The sequence below is a fragment of the Rhinolophus sinicus genome, linkage group LG01 (genome assembly GCF_036562045.2).
Source record: "Rhinolophus sinicus isolate RSC01 linkage group LG01, ASM3656204v1, whole genome shotgun sequence".
Classification (NCBI taxonomy): domain Eukaryota; kingdom Metazoa; phylum Chordata; class Mammalia; order Chiroptera; family Rhinolophidae; genus Rhinolophus; species Rhinolophus sinicus.
Genome location: NC_133751.1, coordinates 61,464,357 through 61,492,014, shown reverse-complemented (window position 1 = coordinate 61,492,014; position 27,658 = coordinate 61,464,357). Strand labels below are relative to the sequence as shown.

The 27,658-nt window shown below is 41.2% G+C and overlaps 2 protein-coding genes across 5 annotated transcripts in view; one reads left to right on the top strand and one right to left on the bottom strand.

Annotated features, from left to right (window-relative positions):
* Window positions 1–27,658, top strand: part of FAM162A (family with sequence similarity 162 member A) — a 159,380-nt gene that overhangs the window by 101,616 nt on the left and 30,106 nt on the right. The gene's annotated exons all lie outside the window — the stretch shown is intronic.
* On the bottom strand, window positions 792–27,647 carry PARP9 (poly(ADP-ribose) polymerase family member 9). 4 transcript variants are annotated; one of them, XM_019714021.2, is made up of 11 exons: window positions 27,508–27,647; window positions 23,896–23,998; window positions 23,000–23,141; window positions 20,429–21,276; window positions 17,317–17,544; window positions 16,053–16,271; window positions 12,007–12,067; window positions 9,146–9,526; window positions 6,901–7,037; window positions 5,522–5,696; window positions 792–1,624 (listed from the first exon to the last, which is right to left on the bottom strand). In XM_019714021.2, exons 2-11 carry the CDS (start codon window positions 23,908–23,910, stop codon window positions 1,242–1,244), a joined length of 2,589 nt encoding a protein of 862 aa, XP_019569580.2. In that variant the 5' UTR covers window positions 23,911–23,998; window positions 27,508–27,647; the 3' UTR covers window positions 792–1,241. The 4 variants fall into 4 exon arrangements, with proteins under 4 accessions (XP_019569580.2, XP_019569582.2, XP_074187032.1 ...); XM_019714023.2 differs by having other exon boundaries at window positions 23,108–23,141; XM_074330931.1 differs by lacking the exon at window positions 27,508–27,647 and adding an exon at window positions 23,352–23,490.

Genomic DNA, 27,658 nt, shown 5'->3' with positions numbered 1-27,658 from the left:
GACCACGTGGAGATGGGCACAGCTGGAGGAAGGCCAGGGTAGTGCCCTCTTGCCCATATCCAACGGCAGTACCATATGAGACAATAGCATGCTTCTTTCAAGAGGAAGACTGCTGGTTACAGTAGATGAGTAAGAAGTATTCTACGCAAGAGGTTGAAGATGTGAGGGTCAGAAAAGTTTGGAAGTACAGAGAACCATGGATTTCAGAACAAGCAAGGGATGCATAGTGAGATTAGCTGGCCTCTATATTGCAGATCTCTGAAGTCAAATCTGGGCACAGTCACAATGGATTCAGATCTTATACGAGCTATTCTCTCTGCACAAAATACTCTTCTGACCCTGTTCCCGATTTGCTTTATCCCTTCTTCGCCTACCTCTTACAAATTCTTCAGGTCTCAGCTTGAGTTTCACTATCTTAGGCCTTCTTCCCAACCCTTGATTAAGTTATCCCTCTCCCCCTTTCATTTTTCCAAAGAATCTGCAGTTCCTCTTTTGCTATACCCAATCACACTTGTTAAATTGTTCATAGCTGCCTTTCTGATTATTCAGGTTGAAAGTTTTATGAAGACATCTGTCTTGTCTGGCATGATATCCCCAGCACCCAGAAAGTAACTGAGACACATCTGGTAGTCAAGAAATATTTGGTAAATCAATAATTTGGCCTCATCGTGCTTTCGTGGAATTGCTTGATATAGCTGAATCCAAACAGGATAACAGTAGAATATCAGCCCTTTGATGTCCTTCCACTTCAAATCATTTCATTTTATACATAACTTTTCAAAGCCAGTTACTTAAGTCAAGGTGATTTATTTTGATATGTAAACACTATATAAATTTCTCTGGAAAATTTAAAATCATTCTGCTGTCCTAATATGTTACACTATCACCATTTGAAAAAATAGGAGGTTTGGATTATATACTAAAAAAGAAAATCTCTTCGTTAGATGTAAAACATTTTTGCGATTATGTATAGTAAAGGAGATGAAAGGGCAACTCGAAGAAGAGGAATGATTCTGAAAGTGTTTTAGTTGGTGTCTACCCATCCCAACCCCGAGAGATAAAAAGACAAAGATGAGAATGCTAAAATGCTAGTGGTATGTGGCTGGTTCCTTCAATAACCCAATCAGTCCATACAGACAACCCATTTGACATATTCAAACCACGCTTTGAGACACTGATGGTCACTATTGGGTTAGTTCCTCCAAAGCAAGGCCATGGCAGCTGTTAAAACGATGTGGAGGTTAATAATCAACAGGGCTGTCCCTTGAGAATTTCTCCCTTGGGAGCAGTGGTGACAGCATCATTCGGTTTGGTGAGTAATCCTGTGGACGTACATGATCCTGGGTGCAAGTCCACAGATATTGGGGCATGGCCTGCACACTACTAAAAATCACAAAGGTTTCAGGGCTGGCGACATCGTCAACCACACTGTCATGACTATCTAAGGCTCCAGGACTCAATGGTGGGGGAACAATATTGAACTGATGACCCTGACAGAAGGAACCTATGAGTACTTCAGCCTCAAACACGTAGATCAGGTTATCTGTGGCAGATGTTTTTTTGACCTGGCATGGTAGTTTTTTGAGGTTCTTGGTGAAGTATATGCCAGCTCCGTATTTTGGGTCTGATAAAAGAAAAAAATTAAAAGGTTATTATGATCTGAGGAATCATATTGCCTATTTGGGTACTAATATTTATTCTCTCTCTAGTCCTCCAAATAATCACCACCTCCTGGTCCCAAGTTCCTATAGCAAAGACACCCAAAGTTGTTCCCTTGAGAACAAATTATCATTGATATCATCGATATAATAATAGCTTATATTTAAAGATAGCTTCCTTCCTTTCTTCTTTCCCGCCCTCCCTCTCTCATCTCCCTCTTTCTTTCTTTACATTTACTTGTGATTTAACCAAACACTTTTTCAGGCTCCAGAGCATCACTGAACAAGAGAAATGCAATGTGAGCTATGTGTGTAAATTCTCTAGTAGCCACATTAAAAAAGGTAAAAAGAAACAGGTGAAATTAATTTAGTAGTAATTTTATTTAACCTATTATATCCAAATGTTATAATTTCAACATGTAATTAATATATAAAATTAATAAGGAAATATTTTACATGTTTTTCTTTGGTAGTGGTCTTTAATATGCAGGGTTATACTTAGAGCACATCTCAATTCAGATTCACCACATTTCAAGTGCTCAATAGCCACATGTGGCTAGTGGTTACCATATGGGACTGTTCACCTCCAGAGCTTTAAAAATTACTAAGACATGACCCCTATTCTCAAAAGTTCACAAAGGGAACTCTCCACATGTAAACAGATAAAATATAATACAATTTTATGTGGCAAGGAAATATTTTGAGATAAAATATTTTTTTTTTTTTGCTCTTGGTTCGCCCACCCATTGAGTTCTTGCTACTTGTAACCTCAGGGCAAAAAGAAGAAAGCTTAGAACAAAGTCAATTGAATATACATATATGATATAGTTATCATATATATGTATACATATATACACACACACACACACACATAATTATTTTTAATCAAAGCAGAGAATATGATCTTGAAAGTATGGCTTTCAGAGTTAGATTCTAAGAGTTTTCTGAACCAAAAGGATAAAAGCCTGAGGATTCAGAGCATGGATTTTACACCATATAACAGAGGAGAGAACAATACAAGACATTGTTTTTAAGAGCAGTTTTTTCACTTCAAGATGAACAAAACTTCTCCCACTTAATGGGAAGAGAAGAATCAGAGAGAACATAACTAGAACTCGTGGGGACTCTGAGAAAGGGTTCATTTCACTGCCCCACTCCCTTAAGAGAGCCTTGGGGTTCAAGATGGTGAAGAACAATAGACAAATCAGAAAAACGGGGAGGACCTCCAAAGTAGAAGGGACCATTGTCTGACTCCGCTGGGTGCTGCCCCCCTCATCCAGCCAGGCACCTAAGTACAAAGTAGTAATGGCTGGGGAAGATATCCAGAAGAGGTGAGGACTACCACGTGAAACCTTACATTTCAGCTTGGAAAATGTGCACACTCAAAAATTTTCTGCGCTGTAGAAGGGGCACATACATGAACAAGGAAGAAATTCCAGTGTCAAAGGAAAAACAGAATGCCCCGTGTCGACACTACGTAAGAGCAAAGGGGACTGGAAATGTAAGTATAGGAAGGTGTTAATGACCAAAGCCAAGGGTGGTTTATCTAGCAGGGGACACTGAGAGGCAGAGGACAGATGGGGGCCATGAACAAGACCACCTTCTCCCCAGTGCTTATCCCATCATCAAGAGCACCCTCAGAGAGACGAGAAGAAATACGGGCAAAACCTTGCAGGAACTGATTTTAAACCCCAGGGACTATGAAAATTCTGAAAATGACTGTGTTCATCGTGAACTACCAAGATGGAGTTTTTTCACATCTGTGGACATGGGAGCATGAAAGCTAGGTGTTAAGGTCAGTTATACAGCCATAAAGAAAACAAGCCCCACACCTGAGTTTTGTGGGGCTATACATTTTTGTACTTGTTAGTTATAGATGCTGCAACAAAGGAATGGAGGAAATGCAGGAACAGAGGGGGAAGCAACCCAGTGGGCCTGCAGGAGTTGGGGAAAGTGTCAACCGGGAGATGTCATTTGAACTATGTCTTGAAGAAGGAACAGGAGTTTGCAGGGCTAAAACGGGTGAGGAGGGCAGGCACTCCACATGCAAAGGCACAGAGGCATGAGCGCATATAGTGTATTTAGGAAGCTCTAAGAAGTCCATGGCTAGAGTGTCGAGGAACATAGTGATTGAGGGGGCTGGTGAAATAATGTGGGGCTAGTCCCATCATGCTCTGCTAAGGAGTTTGGGTTTTTACCTTGTAGGGAACTACAATGGCAGATATTAAACAGGCATGCAGTTTTTTAGCATGATAATTCTGGTAGCAGACAAAGGATAAGTTAGCTAGAGGTAGTTTCGCGGCAAAGAATGGACCTGGGAATCATCTAGGCTTAGGGGAATATGAACTAAAGCAGTAGAAATAGAGAGGTGAGGCTGGGCTGAGAATTTTATTGAGAGACAATCACTAGCAGTGTGTGACTGCCTGTATATAAAAGAGAGAGAAAGGAAAGAATGGAGGATGGTAAGTTTCCAGCTTAGAAGACCTGATAGATAGATGGTGACGGTATTAGCCAGGTTAGGAAGTATCAGGGCAGGCAGGGGGCGGGGGGAGAAAAAAAGAAAAGCCTGTTTCTTAGGGGAAAATATGGCCAAGAAGACAGTTCAGTTGAGGTGGCGATGGGACATCTCGGCAGAGATGTCCAAAAGACAGCTGGACATATGCACCTGCGAATCAAGAGAGAGGTAGGAGGTTACAGACGTTGGGTAGGCAGTTGGCAGTGTCGGCCACAGGACTGAAAAGAGGGCACTTGCTGGATTTGGAAAATAGGAGAATAGTGATGATCTTAGAGTAGTTTGAGTAGAAGGTGGCGGTGTGTTTATGTGGAGGGGTAGGAGGAGTGGAGTGCAGACATGCCAGTTACACTGGTTTAGCAGCAAATGAAAGTTGTGAATTTTTAAGACTTTGCCAATGAAAGGACCATACTGATCATCACTTTCCTGGTTACACTCAAAGACTTTTTGATGGGGATTCATTGATCAACTTTTACCCCCCAAGAATTGTCCGTGTTCAATTTTTACCCTCGGTATTGTGTACGTTCTTTCTGGGGCAAAGAGAAGATGATTTCCAGCCCCTTTGCTTTCTAGACTTGGAGTTGACTCCACAGCAGAAATCATGTTATACATATTTTGAAAGGTAAAGATCAAGAGCCACACATTTAATGGACCAGGCAAAACTCAGGCTGCATTGCTATGTATTCTCCATGATTATTACTCAACTTAGCCTCCTTTGGCGAGATCTAAAGGGGACAATATAGCAACTAAGTATGCAATATTTTTGTACAATTGAAGACACATGGAAGCTACACACATAACTCTGATAGCTGAGAAGGATCTTAACATGTTATTCACTTCACCTGCCAGACGATATCTAATTCATTCACTAGCAGGCTACAGGAAATGAAGAGGATGGAAGAGAAAAGACCAACATTATTAAATTCAGGAAAATGCCCTTTCAATTAAGGGATGAGGATGGCTTGATAATAATTTTCTTGAGATAAGCAAAAAGAAAAAGAGGAAGGAAGGAAGGAAGGAAGGAAGGAAGGAAGGAAGGAAGGAAGGAAGGAAGGAAGGAAGGAAAAGAAAACCTCCATGGTACTCTGCAGACAGGACACATAAACACAGAAAGGAGAAAACCGGTGAGTTGTACATCTTACCGCCAATACTTTCATCAACATAAAACCCATTAGCAACAAAACATATGAAGGAAAAATACGACCCTTTCCAAACGACTTTACCACAAAGTCCCAGTAGCAAATGATCCCCTTACCACAGCAACAAATGCTATTAGTGGTGAATCATCTGCTGATGTCTGCTTACCAATTCCCACACATAGTAGCCCCAATTATGAGGGGCTGACACCTACCGCAGGGTGCTGAGTACGTTCTTTGAAAGCCAACTCTGCATACCACTTTGCAGAATTGCTGTGGGACTTGCTGAAACAACGTGTGGCTCAAAAGTTTCCTTTGCGTTCTCCCTTCCATCATTTTCTTCTTTCTTTGGAAGGCAGCCAGGAGGAGCACATTATCTATCTTCTCCACCTATAACCCAAGGAAATGAAAAACTGAAAAAGAGACTGGAGAACTACTACTTAAATTGCCTGACACGCTGCTTCAGAAATAAAGGCACTTATAGGTCAGACAATTAAGTTCGTGAACTCATCCTAGAAAAAGTGCTACACACCTCATTGCTGAATATCACTATGGTCACCTTCAAAGTACTCCCCTTGGGAAGCTATGCACTGATGCCAGCGCCTAGTACACCCTTCAAAGTAATTCTGGAACTCCTTTTCTGGAATGGCCATCGGAGCTGTCGTCATATTACCCTTGATGTCCTGAATGTCATCAAAACGTCTTCCTTTCAATATTTACTTTACCTTCGGGTAAAGAAAGAAGTCTCTGGGGGTCAAATCAGGTGAGTAGGAAGGGGGTTCCAACACAGTTATTTGCTTACTGGCTAAAAACTCCCTCACAGACAGTGCCATGTGAGCTGGTGCATTGTCGTGATGCAAGAGCCATGAATTGCTGGCGAAAAGTTCTGGTCGTCTAACTTTTTCACGCAGCCTTTTTAGCACTTCCAAATAGTAAATTTGGTTAACTGTTTTTTTCAGTTGGTACAAATTCATAATGAATAATCCCTCTGATATCAAAAAAGGTTAGCAACATCATTGCAACACGTTCATGAACTTAATTTTCAGAACTTGTATGTGCATACTACTTTGCATGCAATTTGCTTTTCATGTAAAGTTGCATAAGAGTCTCTCCTAGCCCCAACCCTCTCCTAGTTTGACTTCTGTCTCTTCAAAATTCCCTTCCTTGATAAGTTCATTTGATAAAACTTCACGGAGCAACCACTATGTATAGGCACCGGTAATGAAATTGTCCACAATGTAGACACTGTCTTCGCTTTTTTAAAGCTCATCGTTTAGTGAGAGATAAAAACGGGTAAAGAACGATAATGCAGTGTGATAAATGCTATTCCATTTCTTTTTCTTTGCTTCAAGATGGACAGATAGCTTTTTCCTGGGTCTCTATGCTTCTATACATCCTGACATCATTTCTACCTCCTGATTCCAACTATACCATCATACCTGTCCGTCCCTGCCCTCCTCTCAGGCTTATTGCTGGGATTCCTGCTCAATGAGCAGCTAGTTTAGCGTCATCAGCAGGTGAGTTTTTCCTTCAGCTACAGAATTAGGTGGATTAATAGCAAGATAAGTAAAATCTTTCCCTTAGTTACGTATACCTTTATAACCTGCAAACCACAATTTTCAAACTGTTTCTTTCGATCCTGCATTTCTTGAGTTAAGAGTGGTAGACATTTCAGAAACTTATTTTCTTTCATTTCATCTTGCTGTTTTGGTGGCAGATCAGTCCATTCTCCTAAAAAATGAGTAACACAAAACTTTTTCTCAGTGCTCCGTGAGAGGGAAAAGGTTTGTAAAGAAATGTAATAGAACAAATTACAGAAATATGGAGGAATAGATTAGCCAGTTGAAACACTATGCCTCATATGTTTAGGACATGCAAGGAGAGTTACAATACTGTGAGAAGTCATAGGAGGGACAAAAACTCCATAGCAAAGGACCTCCAAAGCCAGGAAATTTCAAAGGAAGACATTATAAATTAAATCTGGAGAGCAAGGCTCACATCTATGAAGCACAGCATGAAGTATGGTTGACTTGAATTCAGCAAACATTTATTCAGCGCCAAGTACATGCCAGGCACTGGGTGAGCCCTGGAGACTCAAAGGTCCACAGACTCCTGCTATATTAGAAGTGCTCGCCACAAAGGATTAAAAGAGCAACATAAGAGAAAGGAGATGCCTAACTTCTATTATTCAAATTTTATTGTTCTGATGGATAGTTGATGTTCCCTGTAGTAATAGCTCATTTCAAAATTATCCATTTTGTTATTGAAGATCTTAATCTGATTAAGAAAGGGTGAGTCTGTATGAACCTCTGAAACGTTGTTGTGGAATAATATGCTTAGTCCTCAGCTACTAAAAATGCCACCTTGGGGCAGAACAAAGGACTTACATGACTAACTTGCCAGAAGCTGGAAGGATGGGTCATCCTTACAGATACAGTGAATTTAAAGTAATGCCACCAGCTTGATGCCACAAGGAGATCAACATTTCTTTGTCTCTTGTTCTCTTGAGACGAATCAGTGTCAGTTTACATACCCACAGACATATTTCCAGATTATGAAATCATAATCTTGGGTCTCATTCTTGTGTATTATTTTTGTCCATGTTTTTAGACACTGGGTTTTCTGTGGCTTGTAGCTACAACATTTACTTCCACTCACTTCGACCAATTCTGCCTAAATTATTTTTGCAAACATATGGTGAAAATAAGGTGTCCTTTGAAATTCTGCGTCTGCATTTCTGTACTAAATTCACTCTCCACATGATAACCAATGATCTTTCTAAAATACAAGTCTGACCTTATCTTTGCTTAAAATCCTGTAAGGCTCCCCATTTGTTTCAAGAAAAACTCTGAATTCTTTCACATGATTTACAAAGTCTTGCATAATCTAGGTCCTGCTATGATCTGATTTGTTGAGTTTCTTTCTTTGCCTTACTAACTTCTACTTATTCTTTAGGTCTCCATGTGTGACACCTGCTCTGAGAAGCTTTCCCCCGTCCTCCCAAGTCTGGGTCACCTGCTTCTCTCGGGTCCTCCCAGAAAAGGGTCACCCCCCCTTCTTTCATCACTCACCCTGTTGCCTTCTCAGCACTCTCAATTAGATTTTGAGTGAAAACAAAGTCCATCTTATCACTGTTCCCCCAGCACCAAACACATAGCTTGGTACATATCATGGATTCAATATACATTAATTGAATACATGAATGAAATAAGCCTCTGTCTCCTAAGGTGGTTTTCAATCTAGGGCTATATTTAAAAGATGTCTCCAGAATCAAATTCCCAGTTGTTCTGATGGGTTTTGCCTCACCGAATGGGTGATACTTAAGCATACTTCACAGTACCAATGAATAATTTCCTTTGGTGAGAGGGCTCAAAGTAAATAATTTTAGGGTTCCTAAGGCTGCCAGCCAACAAATAAATGCAATAAAACTCCATTTAAAAAAGTAATTAACCAAGTGGAATGTGTCTATATGTGAATGCTCCATCTGCAGAATTAAAGATGTACCTTTTTCCCCCATAGTCTGGGAGTGGGTAACCCTAAGCTGTCAATGTAATTGCCTCTTATGCAACCCATGTCATCAGTAGTAAATCCAATTGTGTGTGTGTGTGTGTGTATGTGTGTGTGTGTGTGTGTGTGTGATTATTTACTAATAATTTACCCTGCTGGTAGAAAGAGAGCCCAAAAAAGGTTATAAACGTTTATAGCTTAACACAAAAGCAGCATGGTTTGCTCTTTCGCTCTCTTCCATTCGCTTTCTTACCCACATACATGGATGCATGACCACACCCAAAAGGACAGCTGGGAGAGCTGACTTTCCAACTCAATAGAAAGTTACTCACCTGACAAGCTCCAAAGGGCTTGCTCCTTTTTTCTTGCCAGTTCCTCTTGAACCTTACACAGCATATGTTCAATGATCATAACCACCTCCATGAGGTCAGCCTGGGCTCCTTTAATTTCTAAAATTGCCTTTCCTGGATTAATAGTCTCAGAGATCCGGACCCTTGCAGTTTTCTGCAGCTGAGACAAAATGTCATGTTCCTTTTTCCCAAGGTAGAGGATATGATTATCCTCAATGATGTGCTGGTCCTGGAGAGCCAGTATCCTTAGGATCCACTCTTTGGCCTTATGCATCCTTTCCAGGTTGGAGCCCATCAGATTGATGGCAGGAGCCTGAGCTTCGAGCCCATTGTCTCGTTTCTCCTCTCTGGTTCCCTGGGAGACTGAAAAGACTATAATAAGCAACCACAGAAGAAGACAGGTGGGTTTTAAGCCAGAGCACAGAACTAAACACCAAGGCTATGTTTGCCCCAAGATATTGAGGGGAAAAAAGTAAGCTGAGCATTTACTATGTGCCAGGCATTGTTTTAAGTGCTTTACATATATCATTTTATTTAATCCTCACAACCCCATGAGATCGGTATTATTAGTAGCCTCATCTTACACACGAGGACACTAATTCAGAGAGTTACTAAGTAACTCTCTTGCCCATGGTTACAGAACTAGCAAGTGGTGGCCAGGGAGCTAGTAGGTGTGGTCAGTCTGGCTCCAGCTCTCACATAATTCTGCCTCCCAGTGAGTGATCCCAGGATAACAGTGGTCATTAGCATCTGTTACCCTAATAGAGTAGTTAGGTGGTCCCAGGAGCTATGAAAAAGTACCAGGACAGACCTAGAAGTCAGAGGGGGAGGATGGCCTTCCATGGAGTAAAAATAAAAACCAATGTCTTATACAACACTAAGAAGTGACAGGGGTGGCAGCTGGGAGGTGGAGGGTAGTTCTTTTGGCGTACTTTTTTTTTTTTTTTTTTCATCCTTCTTCTGCCTGGGCACTTACATTACTTTTTAGGAGAAAATAAAAACAATACATTGTGATACTTCCTTTCTCCATCATTATCAGGAAAGAAGAATTGTTCTTCTAGGTAACTAAATTGTTCAGATCACTAAAGGATACCTTTCTTACAGCAAAACGTTTAATGTTAACTATTAGTTAAATATTTCTAATGGAAACACACTCCATTACCTTCCTAAATAGTTCTACTTTCCTTGATAATCTGAGATCGTCATCATTAATCATTATTCATGTCAATTATTACCCTGTGCTATAATTCCTTTACAGATGTCCTCAAGAACTATGGTACTAAAGTAAATGCTCACGCCTGGCCCCATTATTCACATTAATGACACAGAGACATTTGTATGTTCCTTTTCCATATTATCTTCACCTCAAACTCCTCCTATCTGGCTTCTTTAGATTCATTGTGGCTTCCCAAACAGGCACTGCATTTGTTTGCTTCTGTGGGTTTTCTTCACCTTAGGTGGCCCACCCCACCAACTCTGGCCATTGAAAATCTTGCGATCCTCAAAACTGGGCTTAGAACCATCTCATTCATGATGCCATTCAAGATCCTTTGCAGTCAGAAAGAATCTCTCCCTCCTCTGGGCCACTTGGGGAGTTTGTCCATCCTCTGGTCATTCTTTATCCCCTGGCATTTGTTTAATGCTTTACAATTTACAAAACATTTTTACACACATAATCTCTAATTACTCTCCCAATAGTCTGTCATTATCTTAATTTTACAGATAAATATAAACAGGCTCATAAGAGGCGCAGTCACAGACTAGAGCTCTTAAAGTTCCCCCTACTTTATTTCTAGCACTGCTGGACCATTACACATCCATAAATGAACTCTTCTATTTAAGGGTATAAACAAATCATTTGACCCTAATGGGAAATATCCCAACAGTTTCTATTGCTCATTGAATATTTAGTGTTCTTAACATCTATAGAATACTGTAGATTAAAAGACTATTTCAGAAGTACACATTTCTAGTTGTCAGGAGGCAATTCTCAGTCCACTCAAACTCCACTAAAGGAATAGAGTTATAAGACAAAGTTAATACTTCTCCAGCCCCCAACAACCAGGATTGTTTTAGTTCAGTGATCCCAAAACTTGGTTCAGTACAAAAATTGACTGGGGGCTTTGAAAAATACACACGCTTGGCCCAGACCCAGAGTTCCTGAATCATAATCTGTAGAGTTGGAGCCTAGACATACCTTTGTTTTTTAAAGTTTCCAATAATTACTCAGGTTTGGGAAGCATTTGATTAATCCATGTATTATTATCTGGTCTTCCTTGGATGTGTTTTCTATAATTATTCAAGAGATACCCCATTTAGATGTTTGCTCATTCAAAGCAGAAAAAGCACTGGGTTAGTCAGGTTGTGAAGGGCAGAACTTTTTCTTAGGAAAAAAAACTATAGACAACATTTATGAATGAACTATCCACTGTGGATTACCTAATGCAAATTAGCCTCTCTCTGTTCGTATCATAAAACTAGACTGAGCAAGAACATGGTCAGGTATAGAGCAGGTTGGTATCCAAGCACAAGCACAGTGAAACATATTTGGCTTATTTATTCTTCTTCTCCCTTCCATTAATATAGATGATCAAGAATAGGATGAGGGGCGGCCGGTTAGCTCAGTTGGTTAGAGCACGGCACTCTTAACAACAAGGTCGCCAGTCCGATCCCCACATGGGCCACTGTGAGCTGTACCCTCCACAACTAGATTGAAACTACTACTTGACGTGGAGCTGACGGGTCCTGGAAAAACACACTTAAATAAGTAAAAGTTAAAAAAAAACATAGGATGAGCCTATGGTGGGAGACACGGGTTCCAGGCCTACGAATTTCTTACTCACCACTGTAATTTTTGAAACTCTGCTGCTTGGACTTATTCTTCTCCATTTCAGCAACGAAAACCTACAAGAATCAAAACAGAGCAGCGGAGCATAAGTGGAGCTTTTAGCCATTGTCATCAAAATCCCTGTCTACTTGCACACACCACTCTGGACCTCATCCACTCTGTCAGTCCCCATTTCCTCTGCCACAAATCTAAAGCAGGCTTTAGGAAAGTCTTGGGGAACAGCAAGTGCAGCACTACAATCTATTAGGACGTGTAGGGGAAACAACTATAGGAAAAAATGGGAAAACCAAAATATGGTGTAAAAAAGCAGAATGTATATTTCAAGGCAAAATATTATCATTCATTCATTCATTCAACTGATATTAATGCCCTGCTGATTGCACGTTAGGCATTGAACTTAAGGTTTGGATATCTCACTGAAGAAGACAAATATATAGGCAGATACTCTTTTAATTAATAAAACATAAATTCATTTTTAAAAGTTATACACACAATGCTTTCTCTGTAGACTGAATAAATGATCAATTCCTGTAAAGTGCTGAATATTATATCTGGCATAGTAAATAAACACTCAGTACATTAGCTGTTGTTGTAATTATTATATGACAGTCTATGGACAAAGAGCTGTGTATATTGCCATGCAGATCCTTTAACATAAGAGTCTTTTTGAAAAAACTCATCTCTTCTCAGGTTTCGAACCACCATATCCAGTGTTTTCCTTTTTAAAAGTTGATACAATTGGCAGTTATGACTTCATTGAAAAGATGGTAGATAATGAGGTGAAAACTAGATTGGAACTTTGATGGTGAATTTTCTTAATCTGTAGGACATTTTCTTCATAAATTGTATTTGCAGCTGCTATTTCCAGAGCCAAAAGCCCTCGATCTTACCATATCTTGTACCTGGAGAGGCCATAACAGGGAACTTCCCTTACTCCCAATCCAAGAACTTGGAAATAAAACAGATGAAATAATATTATCTGCTGATAAATGAACTAAGAATAGCTGCCATATGCAAAATGGATAAAAATCAGCTCTCTCTCAAAGTCACTTTAAATGTCAAGATGTGTTCCAGGGTTAGAAATCAATTAGTCAAGGCTTTTGAATTGAATGTGAAAGAAAGCTGTAATTTAATCATTATCAATAACTTAGAAGAATGGTGTGGATAACAAGCAGATGGTCTGTAAAGATTTTGGAAAAGTGGATCCATATGGCAAGAATTTGGCAGTGTTTCCAGCACTGTCCACAAAAGGCCAACACCTAACGTGAGAGATGTTAGTAATGTGTTCTCAGAGAGGTGTTCCTTATTCTGAGATACAATATCTGGCACAAGGCAGATATGCAATAAATATTTGTTAAATAACCAAATGAACGACTATCCATCACCATTTACAGATACTCAGCTCCAACCCAGACCCTTCTCACCATGAAATACTGGCGAACACAAGCATTTCAGTCAGCTGGAGAGTTATTTACTCACTGTCCTTCATGAATTGGAAAATTTATGAGTGTGTGAATATAAGTATCACTTTATTGTGAGTTCAGTGTAGGTTGGTGTTGCTGAGTCAGGTCAACTCTGGATATCTGACAACTCCATTTTCTAAAATGTAGGGACCTTGCCAAGGCAACGCTCCATGAAGAAATGTGTAAGTTGCCTTCTGATCTTTCTGAACACACACCCTTCACTGGAAGGCTTATTTAGGAAACAAGGCTGTGTTTATCAGAAGGCCAGAGGGTATACATGAATGCACACACATTATACGTCCACAAATATATAATATAGTGTTAATATTGGAAACAGCCTGAAGGAATGAATGGTCAATGTTCAGGGTATAATGTAAGATAGTCCTCTTCTTTGAGTTACAGAACTGAAAAGATGTATCAGCTCTCAAGTTACCCTTTTTTGGTTTTTCTTTAGTGATTCAGGACACAAAGCTTTGGGAACAGACAGACCCACGTTGGAATTTTGGTTTGGCCATTTGACTAGCTGTGTGTATATTAACCTCTGGGTTAGGACAACAGTGGCTTCATCACAGGATTGGGGGGAGAATGAAATGAGACAGCTTTTAGCACAGTACCTGGTTGACGCAATACATGGTAGCTATTTTTATTATTAGTCCCCAGGGAAGCCCTCAGACTGTGGTTGATCTTTCTCTGTTTGTTGAACTGTCATGTACATTTTTGTTTGTAGGTTGGAAAGAACGAACCTCCTGTTCTACATGTGATGAATTCATCTTACAGGGATATGGTGCTTCATGAACAGTTCAAAGATGTACTCAGGGCACCTATCTGAACCCAATGACTGTCCTCTGCTTGGGGGAAACTGGTGAACTTCATTCCCAGGACAGAATGATTCATTTTGTCAGGAGGGTGAGCTCTTTGCTGGGAAGGTAAGCTCTTCACCACCAGCTTTCAGGTCAGCTGTGGATGAGACACCGTAGTGGACTGAAGCCGAGAGCCCATTGTGAACATCTCTTCTCAACTCCATCTTCAGTGGATACTTCAATTGATACTTTGAAGTCAGTGATGGAAATCAGCAAATACTATAAACCTCCTTTTGTCTAGTCAAGCAGCAAAAGGAATAAAACCTTTACATTTTCTTTCCAGGAAAGAGCAAGCTAGAACCAATGTAAGTTTGTTTTCTTGTAGGGAGAGATAAAATGGCCACCACCCACATGCAGACAGGCTGGGAGGTGGGAAAGTGAGCAATCAGAAGACTAATGTTCGGAGCCACTCTCTTTGCCAGGCACTCAGCAAGGCCCTTTACAACCCAAATCCAGACACATGCCTGGGAAGTCGCACTGGTACTTTTATGTTGCTGTTGGCAGAATCAGAAACCTGTATCTTCAAAACCTATTTTAAGGTGCTCCATCTTATCTCATTTCTGTTTTATTCTTCCTTAACATCATTAAAGTCCTTTTTGAAAATGCCAGCTAAGTGAGAATAAAGCAAAGAGATGGTGCTTTAAAGGAGAACAGCCCAGCAATATATACTAATTATGCTGAATATATCAGAGATGCATTCACATGTGAGAAACTTAGCTTGACCTGACCACTCTTAAACAAAAAGCTGAGATGAAGTGAAAACCAAAGATGTTGGACACAAGATCTCTGCATGCCGACACACAGACACACTCCCCTGCATACATGTCCCTTCATTTGTGTTAGACCACAGCTGATTTCCCTCGGGGAAAACAGACGAGTTCAGAAAGAACAGACTGAATTGAGAGCAGTACTGGGGACATGGCAAAAGTAGCCAGATAGACCCTTGCTATTAAAGAATTTATAATCTAATTGGGGGAAAAAAGATAACAAACAATACACTTAATTTACTATTCAATTCAGCACCTAGGGCATTGCAGCTCATTATAGCATATAATATAACAGCTAACCTTCCCGGAGCACTCACTGTATGCCAGATACTGTTCTAAGTGTTTTACACATATTAACTCATTTAATTCTCACAACAGCTCCATAACATGGTACTTATTATCCCCATTTTAAAGCTGAGGAAACCAGGACACAGATAAGCAATTTGCCTACAGAAGTTGACTGATTAAAGAGAAGACAAAGAATTTGTTTTAAATATGTTGGATTTAAGATGACAGTCAGATACCCAAGTGGAAATGAGAGAGGGTTTGGGGGGGTGTCTCTGAAGTTGGCTCATTAGATAGGACTCTACAGAATTTATGGCAGAAGTTTAAGAATAGTTGTGTTTTCAGAGGAAGAAAGAAAAGAGAGAAGTAGAGGACCTCACTGAAAGTAGGAGGTTGCTGACCTTTAAGAACCAGAGGGAAGAATAAGTGCCAACAAAGGAAAAGAGAGAAGCTAAGTAGTGGGTAAACATGGCTTCTATAATGGCATTCTTTATTAGGTCAGATGTGGGCAATTTATAAAAGTTAAATTTCACTGGATTAGAACATCACCATGCTGTACAGCACTTAGTCCCATGTCTTCTTCCATGGGAGATACTAAACAGATGTTGAATGAATGAATGAATGAATGAAAATGAATTGTAGGATATTTCTAAGACATTAACTTACCTTATATAACTCCAGTTCTGTAGGAAAGATCACAAACTTTACAGTTAATTGTTTTTTCAAAGGGTGTGTGGCAAACATTAAAACTTCCTGAAACATAATCTCCGCTGCTTTATCCTTCCAAATTTGAATGTTTCCAGTCCCAAGGGCAGGAAAAGAAATGGAAGTTAGATTTAGCTCAAGGCATTTTTCCAAACACTCCTTCACTGCATTTTTTAATCTCTGTAGGAAAAACACAAATTTAAGATGAGCCTTCGAGTCAAAAATAAGATATCACTTACCCCCTGATCCTGCCCATATTTTACAGCGCAAATCTCCACTCTCCTTCAGGGCCATGTCCATGCTTGGAAAGGTCCCACTCCATAGGGAACCCATTGCAGCTATAAGGTTAGATGATGAACAATGAAAGGGCTGAGACACTGAAGTAACTGAGTGGTCCTTTTTTGTGCTATTCAGGACCTTTGGCACCATGATTTTACTGTTTATGTAGCATTGCTCCTCTCCCCAGGTCAGAGAGCCAACCATCAGTTTATCCTCACTCATCTGCCACTTTCAGGTCAACATAAAGAGCTCTTGGTAGGTTTAATAAAGGAGGTAGAGGTTAAAGTAAGTATGCAGCATTTATTCAATGTCATTAGGTCTCCCATGTAATTTGCCTAGAGAAGTGCTAGTATATTTGGCAGATTAAACTTTCCATCAATGTTTCAACAGCCAAACTGAATACTAATACAGGAAGGTTGTCTGTGGAAGGACCTTGGAAAATTGAGGGGTAGAGATAATTGGAGGACCAATTTGGGATTAGAGGACCCTCTAACCAAGAGAGGACTAGAAATGGTGACAAAATATAGACAAAGGCAGGTGGGAAGACACCACAGGTAATAGATTTGACTGGAATGGTACTAGAAGGGAAATCCCAAGTCCTCCGGGAATTTAACAGATGGAGAGCAATATGAAGAGGCTGAATCCCAGGCCCACTTAGGAAAAGGCCTACAGGGTCGTGGTGTGGTGAGGTGAACAGGTGTGCAGACTGAAGGAGAACTGGGTTTCCGTGTCTATTCGCGGTATGCCCATTTAAAATGTAGATATGGGTTAGGTAATATTTTAAAATAAACTTAAGGTAACTATGACAACAGTTATTCACAAGAGTGGTAGAAAATGGGGACTATACCACTTGACAATATTTTATGAATTTAAGGGCATGATGGAAATTCAACAAACACTACATAGACTATGGAGCTACATAAAGATAAATGTATTTTAACCTTACCAACTCTGTTCTACGACATTCTGAATGCCATAACACATGGAATACATGTTGACAGGGCAATTTATATCCTTTTGTAACCAGTACCAACTGGGAATTCCGAGATATCTGATGCACGTTTTTGATAAATTCCCACTTTATCTCATCTCCTGCTTGTTGTAGAATTGATTTTGACACAGGACCACCATCAAAACTATGATCTGGATTTACAGAATTAACAATTGCTTCTGTCTGAAAAGGGAAAAAAAAGGACAGGATTCACTGTTAAATTACTTTCTGTTAAATGACCAATTTAAATCTTTATTTTCCTGAAGAACTTTGAAAAATATTTTTGAAGATCCTAAATCCACAAAAATATCATTTAATAATGAATAAAAACTATTTCCAAAGACTGATCATTTGATCAGCCTGATTACCCTATTCAGTAATTAAAGTGTGTGGATGACACAATTTTTATTGCAAGCATCTCTCAGCCCCTTTCTGGCTTATACCCCCCATATTCCCAGATTCTAAGCGTTCCCTGTGATTTTAAGATTTATCAATAAACGGTTTCACTCCCTGACCCACTGTCATCACTTTTGCTATTTTTGTTTGAATGTTCTTAAACAGAAAGGAAATACAATTTCTCAGATAATTTCAATCTCCTAATTTTGAAAAGGTGAGTAATACATGGTTAAAGAGAGTACAAATGAGACAAAAAAAAGTCTTCAGTGAAAAGTAGACCTCCCTCTTAGTAGGGTCCCCAAGGTCTCCCACTCACCCATCCATCCTACAGGCAACTGCTTTTACCAGTTCTTCATCTGTCCTTTCAGAAATGCTGTCCATACACATGGGCTATATTTTAAGTAACATCGAAGCCTAGTTAGCTCTGAGCTGTGCTAAAGGGGTTTTATCCTTCCTTCCCCACCATGCCCAATTCTCCCCTAAATCATCCCCAATGGCTTTGGCTCCCTTTAGGGGAAACTTAGATACTTCTCACAGATGTTACTGAATGCTTCACTTTGAAAGTACATTCAGAATTTGCAATTTGGGCCCACCTCCAGCCCCCGAGCTCCCGAACGGAGCAGGCTTCTCTTCAGCCTCAGCCTGCGTGCCACCATCGCAGTAAGGCTGGGCGGTGTTTTCTGCCACCTGCCAGTCCGACCTCCAGGCTTCCTGCACCCCGCCCAGGCCCCGCCCAGGCCCCGCCCCGCTGCGGCCATCCAGTCAGTTGGATGCTCCTCCCAGGGGTCAAAAGAGACAGATCAGGAGTTTTTGACGCTCGCTGGGTGACAGACATACTTCAGCAAGTCAGATATTGGGGCTTGAGAATTGCGTACTGGGATGAGGATGCTTGTTGGCTATGATCTGGTTCCAGAACCCCAAATTATGAATGCTGCTTTGCAGGTAGGCAGATGGTTAAATGGTTTTGCTAGTGCTGTTTGCATCCCAGAAGTTAAGGACCTCCTAAGGAAATCTACCCTTATGTCATCCAGGAACTTAGTCCAACGTCTAATGAACTGAGAATCTCCATTCTAGAAAAGTAAGCCTTGACAAAATGTAAACCCCATGGCTGGGCTTCCCAAAGATTTACTGATCATGCTATTTCATGGACACAATCACCTGCAAATACTGTTGAGAACATAGTACCTTATTTGAACAAGTTTTCTTTATCGAGTACCAAACCATGTAATGGTAACTTGGACTTTAATAAAAAGGAAATGAGTTTGAACTAAAAAAAATAAGAGTTTGCAATTTGGGGGCACTGGCACCCTTTAAAAATTTTAAGGCTCCTAATGTTCTTGGCAATAAATAAACAAATACAATAAAAGTCTAGTTAAAAGGGTAAATTATTCAACTAGGATGTTTCCACTTTAATTTTAAATTGGCATATTAATGACACATCCAATAAATATTTCAATTTGTGTGGGGGGGGTGCCCTCAGTCTTCTAATTGTCTTGTAGGCAATAAGTGGTATTTTTTTCAGTGATGATGAATTCTATTTGATTGTGGCCACAGGAGAGTCTTAAGTGTGACATCACTGATTCAGAAAAGAAAAAGAATATAGTCTTATATTCTCCCTTGTTCTCTGTTGCAGTCCCTGCTCCCTGCTGCCCGCTTCACTTATTCATTAATAATTTGTTGAACATCTAGAGGCATGCCCAAATAGGGCTCTCGGACTACAGGGATGAACCAGCCATGATCTCCATCCTCAAGGTGCTCTCTGCCTAGCGGGGAAGCTGCACTAACCCCGAAATACCTAGGTTTGTTGTTACCCTGACTCCCTCTCCTCTCTGCCAAGGAACCTTGGCTACATGCTAAGTCACAGTTTGTATTCTCCAAAGCCCCTGGCACAGAGCCATATACTCAGAATAAAACCTACAGCTCCACTTAGGTCTCCTGACTGCTCCAGCCCATTATTTTCAGTCTATTAACTCCTCTGTGTCTCTCTGAACAAATCATTCTAACAACCAGGCCTCTCCTTCTGCTAATTCATATCTATCATAACTTGAGGTCAGATCCAAAACTCACATCTTCTAAAGTAATCTTTCTTGGTCCCTTCCACTCCACTCTTGTCACAAATTTACATACTCTTAAATATTATGAATTCATTTTGTATGAAGACTTTTTTGTGTACTATTGATATGTTGTTTCAGAAATGTTCAGATGATTTGTCTCCCAATGAGATTTTTTCAAATAGAGAATTTTTTTTTTTTTTTACATAAAAAGAATATAATAGATTTTAAGTCCGTTGGATGAAAGATTGTTCTATTTTCTTATGGTGCCTAAGAATAATAGCAATAATAATTATAAATACTTATCATGTGCCAAACTCTATCCTAAGCATTTTATGTGTATTGTCTTTAATTCTAAAACACAAGTGCTATTATAATCTTCATTTTCCAGATTAAGAAACTGAGGACTAGAAGATAAAGTAACTTGATTCACATCACCCAGTTATTAAATGGCAAAGCTAGCATCCAGATACAGACGGTCTGTCTCTCAAGTCTATACTCTTAACCTTAACAAGATCAAACAGTGTTTGAAATAATATGTACTCAAAACATATTTGTTAGGTAATAAACAGTTCAGGGATCCCCTTTGGCAGTGCAAGAGAAGAGAAATGAAGATTTACCTCCTGTAATTCAATGTGGCCCTGGACAATCTGGAGAGTCAGGTTATTCACAACCATCGTATCAAAAGGAAGGGTGGCTTCTTGATTTACCCAGGACGACAGCTCGTTCTTCCCTAGGATGACTTCTGAAGCAGCTTTAAAGGCAGCAACAGTAGGGTCCTCATTGCTTACCAGGTGAATTTCTTTCAAATTACCAGTCAGTGGCACATCTTTGAAATAACAACTGATAGTGTTCACAATGATCCGTGTACACAAGTCCACAGGGAAGTTGAAAATCCCAGAGCTCAGGGCTGGAATTGCTACTGTCTCAGTATAAGGCATGTAGACATTGACATGATTCAGAATATTCTCAATGGCGCTTTGCAGCTTATTGATGCATCTCTCTCTATCCACCCCCATCCACCGAGGCCCAACAGCATGGATAATGAATTTACAGGGAAGCCTCCCTGCTGCTGTCACAGCTATCTCACCGACTGGTATTTTACCACGTCTGGAAACCACGCTTGTGCTCAACTCTTGGATTTCTTGGCCGCCAGCTTTCACCAAGGCCTGAGCCAGGCCTCCCCCATGCTTAAGGTCTTCATTGGCTGCATTCACCACAACATCAACAGCATGTCTGGTGAGGTCATCCTTCCAGACAGATAACTCTAGTCTAGGAGTCAGCATCTTTCTGAAGACTGGCAGAGACTTACTGTTACCTTCCTGGGCTGGAGAGGCCAGGGTAGAGATACAGCCAAATTTATTCTGGAGGACTTCACAGAGACAACTCGCATTATTTTTTAAAAAGTTGAAGTCACTGTGATTAATGGGTATTTGCCAACTATAGTTTTCTCCAAGAATGTCAGTCTCTGGAAAAAGAGAGAAGACAAAAAATAAAGAAATGAGCAAGGGTTCCTTTGAAAAGGATGTAATTCCACTTCACATCTGAGTGGGGACTGAGTGTCCGATAGGCAAAAGAGAGATGAATTTCCTCTAGTCCCCTTCCTGATTCTCCTTCTCACCTAGACATGTAATTAGACGAAGGATATCCAAGAGTTTTCAACTGTAAGTCACCCATAAAGTGCTGAGTCTTCATCTGGCATATAGTAAATGTTCCATAAGTGGTAGCCACTATGATACAATGATAGTGGTGAGAAAATTGTGTGTATGGTGGTTCATGAATTTTAAAATCTATGTACAAATGGTGAGTTTGGGAAGACCCAGGCTTAAGGCACAAGTATTAGAAAGCATTTAATTATGAGTCAAAAATACATGGAGGCTTTATTCACAAATTGTTTGCTTTTGTCAGTGTCTTAGTCTGGGTTCCCTTAGAAGCGACTTTGAGATAAACATTTGATGTAAGTTTATTTGGGAGGTGATACTAGATAACACCAGGGGTGTGGATGGGGAGGTCCAAGTGGGAAATTAAGACAGGGAAGGGAAGGGAAGGAAATGAATAAAGGATGTGTACGAAGCAAATGAAGCTTAACTCCACTGAGGGACAGATGTATCTCAGAGTTATACCACCAGAAAGATAAAGGAGCTGGGATATTCATACAACTTCTGAGTCATTAGTCAAGGATGCTCCTGTCGGGGCATGGTCCAACCAATGGGTGGGGCATCATACTCTAGTTTTATGGCACAATTTTGGTGGAATAATTAAAACTGACCGACTAAAAATTACTTACTGTATTTGTCAGACAAGAAGATGTGCTGCTCAGATACCCCTTCAATGTGGTTATGAAGGAGGGAATATGGCTAGTTGACAGCTTCTAGTTGTTTGCCCTTCAGAGTCCATCTCCGCTTTCCAGCCAAGGTCACACTATTCTCAAGGTGGCCTCCATGAATGGCTGAGCAAGGCCATTTATGTCTAATGTGGGCCTCCCCTAATGGGCAATCTCAGGCGGGCAGAGCTTTGTCAGGTTTTCCTTACAGTCTGATGGCTCCACCTCCCCAAACCTGGTTTCTTCTCTTTTCCTTTCACAATAAACCTTTTGCATTCCTAACTCCATCTCAGTTTTTGCTTCCTTGAGAACCCAGCCTGTGACACTGCATTTCACTGGAGTCTAAGGCATCATTATTATATGTCACTGAGGAAGGAAAAACGATGCCAGTTAAACCATAGCACCCTACTGATAAGGAGGAGCTTTATTTCAGAGATGTGATAAAATGCGCATCCTAAAATAGGTAAAATGTCGTAGTTAATTATATTTTACTTCAACTCCCATTTCTAATCTGAGCCACCTAGAAAGAACTTTGGTGGCTTCAATTACCTAAAAGCAGCAGCACGTGAGTAGCCAGATCCACCTGGCCCACGTTTCGGTTGAAAATCACAAGTGGGCCACCTTTAGGATTAGGAAGGTTCCATTTGGCTCTTTCAAAGCCCTTGTTGAGCAAGGGTCAATCAGTGGGTCACCTCTTCTGTCCAATTTCAGTTCTACGGCTGTGGACAGAAGAGTCTGACATCTTGTGGGCAAAGGAAAGGCTCAATGAGAGCCCTAAGAGAACACGTCTGCTGGTGCCACACCGCCTCTGAAGCAATCCCCCTTTGAGACATGTGCCAGGTCACCACAAGGTCCTGCCATCACGCACCTGAGCACCTGTGGGGGAGACAGTCTCCTTTTGTATTCCCCTTTCTCCACTGAGGACAGATATGATCAAAGGTTTTCTGAACCAAGACCAAGAGTGACGTCATCCTACCTGATTTCTCATTGTAAGCTGCTGCTCCAGGACCCTGTGAAAAATGAAAGTGGTTAAAAAAAAACTGAAACCAAATGACTACAGACTACTGATAACAAATACATCCTAATAAGCACAGAGCAACAGACATTCTGCTAAAAGCACTGGGTTTGAGGAGGAAGGGGAACATACGTTTGTTCATTTGTTTAATCTGTATGCCTGAAATACTTGAAATACTAAATGTTCTAGCAAACAATGACCCTACCCCACTTTCCTAGAGGCCAATGCACTTCTAATTCAAGATGGGTTGGAGAGTAACACGTGAAAAGGCCCAAAGATCACGGGCCAAAAGGACCCAAAACTTTCAGACAGGCCTCCAATTTCCAAAGGCTTGTAGGGTTTCTCTAGACAGAACAGAAGACATGCAGACATGAGCTTCATCAGCTGTATCTTCCTGTCTACCAATAAGGACCCACTTTTCAATTGCTTATCTTCCTCCATCCTCCTCCTCTACCCCATCCTGCAAAAAAGCAGAATTGCTGAATGAGAAGATAGAATAAAAATGATAGTGAGGTCATATTTTTAAAAATCATCGATCCTCATGTCGACCCTGTTTATTAAATTAGCATGTTCTTGATTCCTCTTCTCCCACATGGTACGAGGAGAAAACTTTTATTGGGCTATTAAAACCAAGTAAGAATGCTGGGCATAACTGAAGACCCAGATTTCTTGCTTAGTTATAGGAAGAACTATGCCTGATCAAACTTCATGATTTATATGAGTATACATTTATAAAAAAGTACTTTTACCTTGGAAAAGTCCATCCTCCAAGTACCTGGGGTCTTTCAATGTTTATACTCTGTTTTGCGTTTCTGAACGTAGACTGCTGTTTCCAATTATGGTGGTCCACTTCTAGGAATGAATAGAAAGGATGCAATAAGCACTGATCAGCATCTTAGGAAATTTGATAAGAATACGCCATAGGAAGACAAAACATGATTTCTGATCTTGAGTAGCTTTTAGTTTTACTGGTGAAGATGCACTATTGTTTTTCTGCTGCGGTTACTGTTTACCTTCTATCCTTTACAGAGAGGTTCCAGTTGAAACCGTAATAGCAGTTCAGAGAGGGGAAAGAACCATAAGGGTTATAGCAGGGAAAGCTTTATGGAGGTGAGACGAGCGCCAGACCTTGAGGGATGGAGCACGTTTGTATATAGTTAATTGGAAGAGGAGAATGATTCCAAGAGCTAAGACAGAGCACAGCATTCAAAGAACAATGAGGAAAAACCAGCTTTATGAGTATGAAGACCCCTGGAGAATGTCTGAAGAAAGCGAATTGTACTTAGGCCTGTCAAGAGTATGTGTTACTGAGCTTGTGATAAATTTGCTGATCTAATTAGAAAGGGGACTGTCTGGATAAAAATCAGAAACTCTGGAAAAACGTATTTTAATGATTTTTCCATCTAATATGTAGGGATCAAATTTTTAGGAGACCGACAAAAACGCTTAACAACACAGTTGCCTACACTTGTTGCCCACATAGTTGTCGTTAGGCCTCTGAAATGATTTCTAATGCCTTTGTAATAGAAAAATTTTGTACGACTATCTACAGCATTAGGGAACTATTATTCCTACGTGTCAGGAAAAGCAGCAAGTCCAATACAGTCTTAAAGTGTGAGGACAAGATGCATTTCTGCCTCCAGAGGGCACTGCTGTTTTCACAATACAGGGAAGTCTCCTGTCTGCTTTGGCTGTGGGCAGCCGGTGGGCTTTTGCTTCAGAGGCTGTCGCACTTGTTTTTTTCCTTCGACCAGGCTTTTAAGGCCTAAGGATAGACTCTTGAGGGTGGGGGTGAGGGGTTATTAAACCCCAAAGAAATTAGAAACAAGGAGCATATTGCTCAGAACATTCAATCTCTCTCATTTGAAAAACAACACCAATTAACAACAAAAGCCTTCCCGACTTTCCCTTACTGGTTCCTACTGTGTTCTTTTCTCCGCATGGGCAGCATGAAGAAGTTGACTCTCCCCCATCCGTCTGCCTGCTCAGCCCACTGTGGTGGACTCCTGCCCCACCCCCAACACTCCTCTGAAACTGCTCATCAGTAACCTCCACAATGTTAACCCCAGTGGACTCTCTTCTGTCCTAATCTTTACTTGACTTCTCTCTATAGTCATTTCATTCTTTGAGTCCTAAAACTCTGCCTTCTTGGCTTCTCCTATGCCATCTTCCCTTGGTTTTTTTGTTACCTTTCACTTTGCCTTTCCAGGCCCTTTGCTTGGATTCACCTCCCTACACCCACCCGACCCGCTCTGAAATTCATGCTCTCTCTTGGATTCCACGGCTCAGTCAATGATACACCATTTACCCACTCAAGTCATAAATCTAGAATCTCCTCTTTTGTCCCAGATGGAACCCATCATTGGGTCTAAACCACCCAGTTTTAAATATGTCCCTACCCTCCTTGCCCACTGACATCATTTCACTTCAGAGCCTCTTGCCTGAGCTATGTCAATACATTCTCTTTAAAGATTTTAATGTATTTCATTTTACATTTCATTGTTTGAATTCGTATTATGTTTACTGGTTCAAATTCAGAAACTGTAAAAGGCGCCCTCCTACCTCTAACTGCAATCACAACGCCCTTGCAGCTGTAATGCTGATAGTACTGCCAAATGGCTCTGCATAAAGACTGACTCATTTCCAGTCTTTCCAGCCACATGCAAAAACCTTATCTCAGGCCTGTAGGCTTCCATTCGTCCCTGTTTGGAAATGCATCCTCCACATGGTTGTCCACACCATGTTTCTAAAATGCACATCTGACCTGTCACTCTGCTTGCGGTGCTCACAACCCTTGCATTTCTCCCCACTGATCTTCAAGACTTTACACTGTCTAGATCTGTGCTGTCAGCTGTGGGCCATTAGCCACATGGAGCTCTTGAGCGCCTCAAATGTGGCTACTTAGTCCCACTTAGTTACATTACATGAGATGTGATGTAAGTGTGAGATAAATACCGTATAATAATGAATCAGTATGACAAAACGCCTGTAAAATATCTCATACGGTTTTAAGATTGCTTACATGCTGAATGATTAATTTGAGATACATGAACGATTACATGTAAGATTATATTGAATTAAATAACATCATTAAAATTAACTTCAGCTGTTTATGCTTTTTAAAATATGGCTACTAAATATTTTTAAATTAGATATGTGGTTCCTATTATATATCCACTGGACAGCATTGATCTAGACCCTTCCTCTGTCATGTCCCTCACCCATCTCGTCTGTCGTGCAGGGAGGCCTGCGGGGAGGCCTGCAGGGTCTCTGCTCCCTCTCCCCACATAAGAACGCAGGATATGGTGAGGCCAAAAAGGAACACCCACGGAGCCATAGGTAGGGGAGTCATACTACTATATTCTCGCTGGCAGCTAGGTTGGAGACACAGGAGGCAGGAGCCACACTATCTGCAACCCGCCATCCACTTGTCTCTGCCAAACAATCTCACTTGCTAGCAATATGCTTCTCTGCAACCCGCAATCCACACTCCACACTCCGCCGCTTGCTAGCTCAGCCACCATCTTCTTGCTAGCCCCCATTTTTCTGCTAGCGTAGCCACAGCAGTTATATTAGTGGCCAATGGCTCACTGGACAGCTGACGGCCAACTAGCCACAGCTGATGGCCATGCAATCACAGTTGATGGCCATTTACTACCTGAGCCAGCACCTTTCCACGTGAGGCCGAGAGCCTGGAAACTGCACTCCTGGCTCTGTCCCCACATCATCTCCTCCAAGGCCCCAAAGCTCCCTCTGTGCTTCAGATCACAAGGGTCCTTGAGCCTCAGATGCTCCTTCCCTCCCTATCCCCACACACTCACAAACACATTCTCTAAAATTCTACTGCAGACTTCCTCTTGGGCGCTTTCAAGAGATTTGCTTCTTTAATCACAAGTCCGCCTCCCTTTACCAGCCTGTGAGGTCGCGGCCTCCGCGTTCATCTTTATTCCCTAGCACACAGGGCAGCACACAGTCCGGTTTTATTGGCCAAATCAAGCTCCAAGAGAACCAGACTAAAGGGTAGAGCTGGAGGGAGGTAACAGGTGGCATGTCATAATGCAGGAGAACACTTTCAATTTGTTTCAAATGTAGGTATTAACCCGAATTCACAACGTGAATTACATTTTAGTTGCATACAGTTAAATAGTAACAATAAGAGTTAAAAGGAATCACAAACTCGCGGTTTGTGACTTCCGCCTCTGACTAGTCTCACCCTCTCCTGGGTTGGGGGCGGGGGCCGCCTGGCCCTAGGAGCCCGTTTCTCGCCCGCCCCACCCCTACCTCGGCCAAGCCCGCAGGAGAGGAGACGCGAGAGCCTTGGGCGCCCACCGCTCGGGGGGACACGGGACCGACATACTTACCCGGCCAGACGGAGGCAGGGAAGGCAGCAAGGAGAGGAAGGGGAATAGCTGTGCTGGGAACAAGGAGGGATCTCGGGGAAAGCGAAACTGAAACTTTGCAGAAAGCGACGAGGCGGGACGCACCCCTGCCCCAGTCCCTGCCCAGCAGCGT

Bases quoted from the DNA above. Each gene is read 5' to 3' on its own strand.
- PARP9 (XM_019714021.2), bottom strand. The intron at 16,272-17,316 runs GTAAGGTTAAAA...TTTTTCCTACAG, and splicing joins AATGTCGTAGAACAGAGTTG to AGATTAAAAAATGCAGTGAA. The intron at 5,697-6,900 runs GTATACGTAACT...CTTGGGTTATAG, and splicing joins GTGGTTTGCAGGTTATAAAG to GTGGAGAAGATAGATAATGT.